The sequence below is a fragment of the Callithrix jacchus genome, chromosome 4, assembly GCF_049354715.1.
Source record: "Callithrix jacchus isolate 240 chromosome 4, calJac240_pri, whole genome shotgun sequence".
In the NCBI taxonomy this organism is placed as follows: domain Eukaryota; kingdom Metazoa; phylum Chordata; class Mammalia; order Primates; family Cebidae; genus Callithrix; species Callithrix jacchus.
This window is the reverse complement of record NC_133505.1, coordinates 173,486,802-173,497,770: the sequence shown is the minus strand read 5'-3', so window position 1 is coordinate 173,497,770 and position 10,969 is coordinate 173,486,802. Positions and strand designations below refer to the sequence as shown.

Here is a 10,969-nt window from a genome sequence, read left to right as displayed (position 1 = left end):
TGGCCTTGTTTATTTTTTATCTGTGACTGGCTAGCCATGTGCAGAAAGCAGAAACTTGACCCCTTCCTGACACCTTACACTAAAATTAACTCCAGATGGATTAAAGACTTAAACATAAGTCCTAACACCATAAAAACCCTAGAAGAAAATCTAGGCAAAGCCATTCAGGAGATAGGCAGAGGCAAGGACTTCATGACTAAAACACCAAAAGCATTGGCAACAAAAGCCAAAATAGACAAATGAGACCTAATTAAACTCCAGAGCTTCTGCACGGCAAAAGAAACAGTCATTAGAGTGAATCGGCAACCAACAGAATGGGAAAAAATTTTTGCAATCTACCCATCTGACAAAGGGCTGATATCCAGAATCTACAAAGAACTACAACAGATTTACAAGAAAAAAACAAACAAGCCCATTCAAAAGTGGGCAAAGGATATGAACAGACACTTCACAAAAGAAGACATATATGAGGCCAACAAACATGAAAAAAGGCTCATTGTCACTGGCCATTAGAGAAATGCAAATCAAAACTACATTGAGATAATCATCTCACACCAGTTAGAATGGCAATAATTAAAAAATCTGGAGACAACAGATGCTGGAGAGGATGTGGAGAAATAGGAACACTTTTACACTGCTGGTGGGAGTGTAAATTAGTTCAACCATTGTGGAAGACATTGTGGCGATTCCTCAAGGACCTAGAAACAGAAATTCCATTTGATCCAGCAACCCCATTACTGCGTATATATCCAAAGTATTATAAATCATTCTATTATAAGGACACATGCACACAAATGTTCATTGCAGCCCTGTTTATAATAGCAAAGACCTGGAACCAACCCAAATGCCTATCAATGATAGACTGGACAAAGAAAATGTGGCACATATACACCATGGAATACTATGCAGCCATCAAAAACGATGAGTTCGTGTCCTTTGTAGGGACATGGATGCACCTGGAAACCGTCATTCTCAGCAAACTGACACAAGAACAGAAAATCAGACACTGTATGTTCTCACTCATAGGCGGGTGTTGAACAATGAGAACACATGGACACAGGGAGGGGAGCATCACACACTGGGGTCTGTCCGGAGGAACTAGGGGAGGGACAGTGGGGGCGGGGTGGGGAGTTGCGGAGGGATAACATGGGGAGAAATGCCAGATATAGGTGATGGGGAGGAAGGCAGCAAGCCACATTGCCATGTATGTACCTATGCAACAATCCTGCATGTTCTTCACATGTACCCCAGGACCTAAAATGCATAAGATATATATATATATATATATATAATTTAAAAAAATAAAAAAAAGGATAGTGAAGCCTAAAAAAATCACTTTGTGATTGTTAACACAAGAAAACTTCACTCTGCTCTGTTAATCGCAGAATCTCCAGTTTGAAAATGAACAATATTGCTATTTTAAAAGTTCTGAATGGAATTCATTTCCCAGGTCCTTCTGGCCTCATTTTGTGGAAAGATAAAGTGACTCATAAATCAACACAAAGAACGCATCCATTTTGCTAACTTGGGACTCTACTTTGCTATGAGATAGAAAGTATCTGGGATTTGGGCTTTTTTCTTTTCCAATGAATTGAATTTCTTAGTGATTGTAGAAAGATGAAAAAGAAAATTGACTGATAATTGTTGAGAACATTAAGCCATTTAAAAGAGATTTTTTTCTCAAAGGTAAAGGAATTGGCTGTAGAAATGGGTTCACTTACTCCCAGAGCAGCATGAATTTGTGTTGACTCTAACACCCTTTCCTGAAAGAGGGAACCAAAATGCTTCTGGATTAGCACCTGGACGTCTGGAGAGATGAATGTGTCTTTCACACACACGCATCTTCCATGAGACCAGGACAGCAGGGAGTAATACGAGAGGCCAGAGAGATCCCCCGATTCCACTCAGAAAAGGGAAGCAGGGAGGGGAGTTTCCCGCAGGTTCCTCTCCAGGCAGCCGAGGCTGGCTGGGCTCAGGAGGCCTTGCTGCCCGGTGGGCGCCTGGCTGTGTCTTTGGGGCTTCCTTCCCTGAGCCTCAGGACTTTGTCAGCGGAGAAATAGGACGAGGTGGACACGTGAAGGCGCTGAGGGCAGGACACACGTGGTTTGAATCAATGTCTGCGCCCCTCAGGCCCCCACTGGGAGCCCCAGCGGCCACGTGCCTTTCACCCTGGACCCGCAGAGGCCTCAGCGCTGTCCGGGCAGCTCCGGGCGGGGCTCGGCAGGGCTCAGCAGGCCCCACGGTCGCCCCCCAGCCCTCTTGGTCCCTCTTCTCCTCAGGTGCTGTCCCAGCCCCCGGGGGAGGCGGCCGAGGGCAGCTCAGTCAGCAGCGCTTCCAGGGGTGCTGGGGTCCCCTGAACGCTCAGCAGGGGCGCAGCTGTGCTGCGTGGGGCTCTTCCCCGCCCCCACCGCCCCTCCCTCCTGTCCCTGTCCCCGTCCCTCCCGTTCCGCGGTGGGAGGCGCGTGTGCGGCCCCGGCCCCGGGGAGGGCGGGCGGGCTGGGAGGTGGGGGGCGGCTGGGGGGGGACAGCCCGGCCGCACCAGCCCTCGGTTGCTATGCAGTTTCTATGGCAGCAGCATCCTCAGACTCAACTTTCACCCTCATTTAGAGCCAATTAAGGTAAAATAGTGAGGGGAGGAGGGAAGAGCGTGGGGGGGGCCGGGGGGGGCAGGAAATCCAATTCGACGCTGCAAGTGCAGCGTTTACTCCGCCGAAGTCGCAGCACAGACTGAAGCCGCAGCGCCGTCCCCTCCTTTCCTCTCCCAGCCTGAGCGGGAAGCGGCGGCAGCTCCCCGGAGCCCGGCTCGGCAGGGAGGGGACGGCCCCCCAGCAGCCATATTGCAGCCCCCCGGGGTCCCTCCTCCGCAGCCGCAGGCCCCGCGCCGCGACTCCTCTGGGAGCCGGATCTCTGGTCTCCACCGCCGCCTCTGCGTCCCCGGCTTCTGACACCGTCTGGCCGCCCCCCACCCCCGTGCGGGTCCGAGCCTCCATTTATTTCCTTTCTCACGATCAATTCTTGACCGGCAGAAAAGGAAAGTTTACAAATGCCGATCGCACAGTTGCTGGAACTATGGAAAAAGATCGAGGTGGAGCCTATGGAAATAGAGGTGAGTGCGGGAAGGAACGCACTTGTCACCGCGTCCTGAGAGTCCCCGCCGCAGCCAGTGCTCGTTACTGTCGGCGACTGTGGTGTGTCAGAGTTGGAGCTGAGTGTGTGGATGTATGTGTTGTGTTGTGTGTCACATGGATAAACACTGCGAGTGCGCGCACGCACGGCATTGTGTGTGGTGTGAATATGTAAATGACAGTGAGTGCAAGGAACACACGGTTGCCCCTAAGGAAACTTCAGGGTGCTTCTTAAAGTCTGGTATGTCTTAAAGTATTCCCGTTTCCACACTAATCTGCATCGGTTTAATTTTCCTTCAACAAGTGGCTTTAAATGAGAAGCCTTCCATTTGCTACAGTGAAAGAGGAAACCGGAAGACAAAAATCAATGATGAATCGAGGAGCACAAAGCATAAAGATATGTGATCTTGAAGGAAAAACGATAATGCAGCCTTAAAAGGATGAATGGTCAGATAAAGAGGTGTGATTAAGGAGAAAGAGAAGGATAATGAAATCGACGTGTTCCGCCCATCCCAGGGCTGGTGGGTGTGCAGGAGAGGCTGCTATACTTTTCACTCCCTGCTTCCCTGAGGACACAGAAACCTCTGCTCCACGGAATCTGATTTGCTCCATTTGCGTTAGAGATGGTCAATATACATTTTTCCTAGAAGAGAAAGTTCTCCAAAGTTATTAACATCTACCAAATTATTAGATCTACCTGCTCCGTGTTTATGGCAACTGAAATGGCATTTAAACATGGCTGATTTTTAATAACTCACTAAACCTCAAAATCCAATTCCATTTTTGCTTATCTCCTACTCCCAGCCCTGTATTTATAAATTCAATGTTATTTTACATTTTATTTATTTTTATATGTATGTCTTGAGATAGTCACATAATATAAACTGAATGAGAGGTTCTGTTTTAGAAGAGAATTTCTTCATGCCTCATATTGAATAGTTTTCTTGGAAAGCCAAACTGAAGTATGCTTGGCATGTGTGTTGATGTTTAACAGAGATGGTTGGGCGTAGCACGGACATTAAAGTCAATTTTTTTAGCTGGAATAGCCCAGATACTGCTCTTCATGGGAAGCACCACAGGTGGGAGCCGGACGACACCAGGGCTCCTGAGTGTTACTGATTCTTCTGTTTGTACATGGGGTTGTTCTTGGTGTTGAGGACAATGCCATGGAAAGATCCATTCCCTTACTGGGGTTGCCATTTCAAGTCTACTTTTTTTATTTTATTTTTTGAGAAACAGATTCAATTTTTCTATGTATTGAATTAGTGAATGAGCAAATGATTAGCTAGACGTTCTTTTCTTGCTTGCTAGAGCTTCCTGTAGCCCTGTTGGTCATCGTCAGCACGTTTGTTTGTCCTGAAGCTGTCAGGTGCACAGGCATAAGGCCCTCCTGAATGAAGGACTCCTTCAGAGGGAGGCTTCGGCCCTGGGCTCAGGAAGAACGTGGGGACGGGGGGGCAGGGGCTTTACAATTCCAGGTGGGATTCCGGCCTTCATATTATTTCCGGTGACCAAAGCCGTGAGGAGCAGCTTGTGTTTCACATATTTCTCAAATTGCTCCTAGACGAATCAGTAATGAATAGATTCACATGATTTTAAAACCATGCCATGACCCTAGAAAGCCTTGCAAGTGGCAGGAATTTGGAGCTGAGTTGACTGATACTCTGCCCTGCCTAGCCAGCCCCAGGAGAGGACAGATGGTAAAGGTTGCAGGGAAAATTGGATATATTAAATAGCCCCTGAAGCAAAATAAATTTTTTTCAGGCTTCTCAACTAAATTTCTCAGGGCAGCACAGCTGGTGGAGTAAGGACAGTGTTAAGTCCTATTTAGTTGGAACCCAGAAAACTAGAGTTCTTTCCACTGAAAAATGAAAGCTTAAATATTGACCCTTTGGTACTTCGAGTTTCCGAGGAAACTTCCAAATCCACAAAATCCTCTGTGTTTTGGAACTCAGAGGCTGATTTCACACTCTAGTTTTGTCTATGTTTTATGTTGTATTGTATTAAAATAACTCTCATATCAAGAGATGTGGCAGAGCAATATGGAGCATATCTGGCCTCTGACCCTCCACATTAGACGCCCTGAAGCCCTTGCGGGAGGAGCCTGCATGCTTTTCTCATCAGAAGATCTGCTAAGAGATTTTACTGCTTAGTTTTCAGTGATTTACTTTAGATTTTAGTGCTCTAGTTACTTGCTGTTACTCAAATTTAACACGACTGATGACTGAGTTTCCGGCATTCCTGGGTTCTTGATTTGCGCTGAGCACCTTTTCCAGTCGCCTGCCTCTCTGGCCTGTTTTCTCACCTGTCATCTGAGAGAACTGAACTGAATTGGGTTTGAGGTCCCTTGTACTACAGAACACTGCATACACTTTATAAAAATTGTAGACCGGGGAGATTCATCTGATTGTCCAGGGAAACTCTTTGCAATTCTGTGCATTGTTCTGAGATATTTCAGATGATATCATTTACCCGTAGATAGGTGTCTTGACAAAGAAAAACTGCTAATTAAGAGCCAGAACCTCCAGAAAACCCCTGCAGAATGTAGCATGAAAAGGAAACATGTAGTTTTTCATGAATTATGCTCTGGCAAGTTGGAGGCATGTCTCAAACGGAGGCCTTCTCAATCAGTGCTTTCAGCAGGTCACAGCAGCCAAGGGCATGCTCTGGGGGCAGGATAAGAAAATGGGAGAAATGATGAGTAAGGCGAGTCCATCGGCCAGCCCACAAGGTCTGACTGACCCATTCTATTTGTGTTCTTTTGGAGGAATAAGCATGATTTTTCTCTCTGGGATGCCGCCATACATTAGAGGGAGAGAAAGCCCCCGTTTCTGAACAATGCAGATCAAACATGATTCCCTAAGATTCATAGTCAATCTTGGATAGAGATGATTATCTCCTGGCTACTAGGTGAGAAGATGAAACTGGAAACAGTAGTCGTGAGAGCAGTTCGCTTTGAGTGTCTACTGCCTGGTGGCCTGGGCTGATGACTGGCCGGTGCCCTTCCATGGAGCTCTCCCCACATCCCACGACAGAAGCGCTGCCGTGTTCCCGGGGCCCAGGTTAAGCAGTTTGCACCATGTTGTTAAGTAGAAAGCAAAGACTCAGACCCAGATGGCTCTGCTTAAGCCTTGTGCCAAACACAGAAGCACTCTGCTTTACGTTTTTGGGCTGGGCCTCGTTTCTCTGATAGAATCCATTCTCCCGGCACCCACTCGGGACTGTGATTTTGTCTGTTCTCACGGGAGTGGTCACACATGCCTTCACCACCGCTCGGCTTCTGCATCAGCTCTGTTAGCTTTTTAGCTTTGGGAAAGTTCATGCCTTCTTCACTGGCAAGAATCACCTTGTCCTCCTTCAGATGGCGCTGTAAGTCACACACGCTTCATTGCTTTCGGCGTTTGAGTTAGCGTTTAGCGGGAAGGCTCCCTGCCTTACTTACTACCTGCTGTATCAAGGATTCGTCTTGGGCATGAAGCATTACACAGTTGCACATAACTTCAGGTGGGAAGAGATGGTGGTATGGTTTCCGTGTCCCACAGAGCTCATGCGAGATATTTAGTTAGCACTATTTCAGATTCATAACCTGTATGAGGCCGCCTAGAAGCAAGTGGCCATGCTAACCGACTTTAACATCTATCTTTGTTCTCAGACCACAGAGGAGGATCTCAACCTGGATGCAGAGCCCGCCACGGAAGACACTGCGGAAGAAGTAACTATACACATTTTATTACACTTTGCTTTGTTAGGGGAGCTTGGGCCCAGAAGTGGTGAAGGCAGAAATGGAAGTTTGAAATTAAGTATCTGCTGGTGACTAGTGACATATGTGTCCCTAGACGTATAAATGCACAAATATGCACATGTACATGATCATGTGCTCATTATATTCAGTAATCTCCCTCAAAAGGAATAGCGGGAGCATGGAAAGGAAGGCTGCCAGGCAAGGTAAAGTTCATGGTCTCCTGGCATGGGTGCTTCCGAGGGGCATGGCGCATTAGTAGCAGTCAAGGAGTCCTGGGAGTAACCAGCTGGCACAGAAGCCTGGCCTGGGGCTCCCAGTACTGGAAGTTGTATGAGGCGGAATTGCTGGGAGCCCCTATGGGCAAAGGGGAGGACCGAGGTAGGGGAAGACTAGGAAAGAAGGAAAGAGAGAGGGATATCTGAGAGGTTAACAGCCCGAAGTAGACATCAAAGGGAAGAGAAGAAAGAGCTCTCACTGCTGCTGGCTGTGCGTTTCTTCATTTTGATGCTGTGCAGGAGCGTGGGCCTGACCCAGGCAGCAGAAAATGGGCCAAGACTTTAATAAAGTGAACGCATCTCAGCAACACTCGTGTTCTAAGGGGAGATTTTGGTAACAATAAGCATATCCATGAGGGAGACGCTGGGCACAAAGAAGCTGATCGAAAGCTGAGTTAAGGCTGTAGTCAAGGCATTGCAGTTCCGTGGCCACACTTCCACCAGAGTGGCTGGAGCCATGGGACATGGGCGTGGCCATTAAGAAGACAGAGTCGCTCAGCCACATGCCACCTGGAGCCATAAAAGTTACGCCATTTGCAACTCTGTTGACTTTTAAAATAGCTGGCAGATATTGTAGACTGGGAGGGCTGGATCAATGAACATTACTGGTTCTAGAAAATGGTCTGCTCAGATGCCGAATGCTGCATTTCACCACCGTCTAAACCTACGCACACCGATGCAACATTCAAGCCAAATGCCACTGGATCTTACGATCCAATGACATAACCCCCTGGTTAAAGAAAGAAAGATGGCATTCAGCTGCCTAACCTGTATCCGCTGCCTTTCGGTTCTGTGTGTTTTCCCTGACCTGGGAGTCTAGAGTCTGGCTCTCTTCCAGCTGCGCAGCGATCCAGCTGCATTCTCGAACACTGCGCTTGGCCTGGCCTTGTACCTTTGCATCCCCTGGGGGAGTAGATAGTGCTGCTTTTGCCAGTTCCACGAAGATCCAAGGGTAGGGAGACATAAGGCAGTGACTCTCCTGAAAATATGATGCTCAATGTGATTCTTGCAAAGTAGCAGGAGTGGGAAAGGAAGATGCACCCTCCCTGAAAATTCGTAAGACAGCGAATTCATAAGGCCAACGGTCTCAGAAATGACGGGCTGTCATTTTAAAGAATACTTTTCCAGGCTTTTGTAGGAACTCTGATTTCCAGGGAACTTTCAGTGCATTTCCTGCAGGCAGACTAATGTGATGACTTTGTAGTTGGCTTCAGGAGGCTGACGACAGGGCCCTGAGCCAGGATGGGCGCAGCAGACTCTTCATCCTGCTAGCTTCAACCAGAGCGGCAAGACTGTGTGACAGCACGTCCTGCTGCATCCAGGCTGCCGTGGCAGAATCCACACTGGGAGGCTTAGACACAGCAGAAATGTATTGCTCACAGTTCTGGAGGCTGGGAAGGCCACAATTAAGGCATGGCAGGTTGGATGGCTGCTGAAGGCACACCTTCTGGTTCATGGGCAGCCATCTTTTCCTGTGTCTTCACATGGTAGAAGGGGCACGGGAGCTCCCTGGAGTCTCTTTTATAAGGTCACTAATCCCATTCATGAGAACTCCACCCTTAAGACCTAATCACCTCCCCAAGTTCTTACCCCCTAATACCATGACCTTTATTGCTAGGATTTCAACATGAGTTCTGGAGAAATGCAAACATTTAGACCATGGCACACGACATGCCCAAAAGTACTTAACAACTAACAGAAAATCCTTTAATTCATTAACAATATTTATTTTTTTAAGAGCTCCTGGTCTCAACTGTCTTGTCCTCCACATTTTCAATGGAAATCTAAAGGTGAAAAAATATATATATTGTACTTTAGGTTCTGGGGTACATGTGCAGATCATGCAGGGTTGTAGCATAGGTACATACATGGCAAGGTGGTTTGCTGCCTCCATCCTAGATGTGAACTTATAATAGAATGCGATAAAAGGAACCAAGCTCTTTAAAAGTTGTTTTTGGTAATGGAATACGAGATGGAGGAAATTATTACCGTTTCCTGATGTTTACTCTAACCGGATAACAGAAAACCAATGTGTCTTCGCATCTTAACAATTGAAGGACTAGCGTTCCAAACAGATTTTAGGAATGTTTTGCAGAACTGTAATATTGATATTTAGGTACATTTGCAGTATTTGTGGGAATGATGAGAAATTACTTGTTCACCTGATATTTCTTATAGATGATGCTGAAAACCCAACATGGGGTTTTTCAGTCTAGCCGCAGATGAATGTCATTTAAATACTCTGTGACATAGTATAACTTTTGGTAGAGACAAGCTTTAGACATCCTTCCGGGCCTCTGGAGTGGCAATTTGAGAGGTCTCCTCTAAGTGGGGGATTTATGGCTCAGATCAAAGAGATATATATGTTTCTTCTTTTTTAAAAATAGATTTAGGGAGTGAATGCAGTTTTGTTACGTGGATGTATTGTGTAGTGGTGAAGCCTGGGCTTTTAGCCATTACCACAGCAGTGAGCACAGCACCCGACTTGTGATCTTTCACCCCTCGCCCCCATTCTCATGCCCCCACCCTCTGTGGTCCAGTGTTTACAATTCGCCCTGTATGTTCACGTGTGCTCACTGTTCAGCTCCCACTCATAAGTGAGAACATGCGGCTTTTCTGTTTCTGAGTTATTTCACTTTGGATAATGGCTCCAGTTCCCACCATGTTCCGCTAGAGACATGATTCCATTCTTTTTTACGGCTGAACAGTATTCCATGGTGTATCTACACCACATTTTCTTCATCTGATTCTTTGCTGTTGGGTAGTAGGTTGATTCCTTGGCTATGCTACTGTGAACTGTGCTGTGATAAACACGTAAGTGCAGGCGTCTTTTCGATATAATAATTTCTTTTCCTCAGGGGAGATACCCAGAAGAACGATTATGGATCAAATGGCAGTTCTGTTTTTAGTTTTCTGAGACTTTTTCAGATGTTTTCTGTAGAGGTTGTGCTAACTTGCATTCCCACCAACAGCGCAGAAGTGTTCCCTTTCCCTGCATCCTTGCCGACATCTGTGATGCCACCTGAACTGAGCAGAAAGCGTCTCATGCCTCCCGCCTGTCTGAACATGTATGATGAAAAGCCATCTTATTTGGGAACAAAATCATTCAAGTCAGCAGCAGTTTTCCATTCATTTATTCAGCCAAGAATCCTTATTGATAACCCGTGGGGCAGACTTTAGTGTCCATGGAAAAGAATAAAAAGGCGAGCGGGGCTTCCCTGGAAGAGAGCAGGAAGGGCGCTGCGCACACCGCAGCCTGTTAGTACTTTCACGGCTATGGAGTTTGTGAAGTGTGGAAGGCGTTTGGGATGGATCATGTATGATATCTAGGCATGGGGCTCCTCATGGTATGGTTCTGTGCAGCTTCTGAGAAGGTGAATTCTGGTGGAAGGCCAGCGTGAAGATGGGGTGTAAGACAAGATGTCTGCTCTTGAGTGACACACCTTAATTCCCCATTGCTGAGAGAACTGCCTCTTCCCTCAGGAAGGCAGTAACCATGTGGGGGAGTTTGTGTTATGAATTCATGGGACGGGTGGATTCTTGGTCTAATTTCATCTGATGCATCAGAGGCAGGCACCCTTCACATTCTGAACAACCACCAAAAAACCCAGCAGGTGCTGTCAGAAAATACTCCTTTAAGGGATTAATTGAAGGGGCTCAGTACAGTGACATCACAGTCATGGAAGAAAAATCTAGAAGCAAAACGACTCCTGTGAGCAGGTGAGGCCTAACAGAGCACACTTATCGAGGGTCCTGCTGCCTCATTGCTGGGGAACCTCATCTGGATGTTGGGCCAAGTGTACTCCAATGAACCTCACAGCCCCACC

General features: G+C 47.0%; 1 protein-coding gene across 2 annotated transcripts in view; it reads left to right on the top strand.

Moving 5' to 3' along the window:
• Nucleotides 1-2,460: 2,460 nt before the first annotated feature.
• RPS6KA2 (ribosomal protein S6 kinase A2) overlaps nt 2,461-10,969 on the top strand; it is a 494,183-nt gene continuing 485,674 nt past the window's right edge. Inside the window, exons 1-3 of one of the 2 annotated variants that reach the window (XM_078370453.1) lie at nt 2,461-2,618; nt 3,027-3,106; nt 6,778-6,837. In XM_078370453.1, coding sequence (XP_078226579.1) covers nt 3,044-3,106; nt 6,778-6,837 — 123 coding nt within the window. In that variant the 5' untranslated portion in view covers nt 2,461-2,618; nt 3,027-3,043. The remainder of the gene's footprint in view (nt 2,619-3,026; nt 3,107-6,777; nt 6,838-10,969) is intronic. The other variant, XM_078370459.1, reaches the window with a different exon arrangement.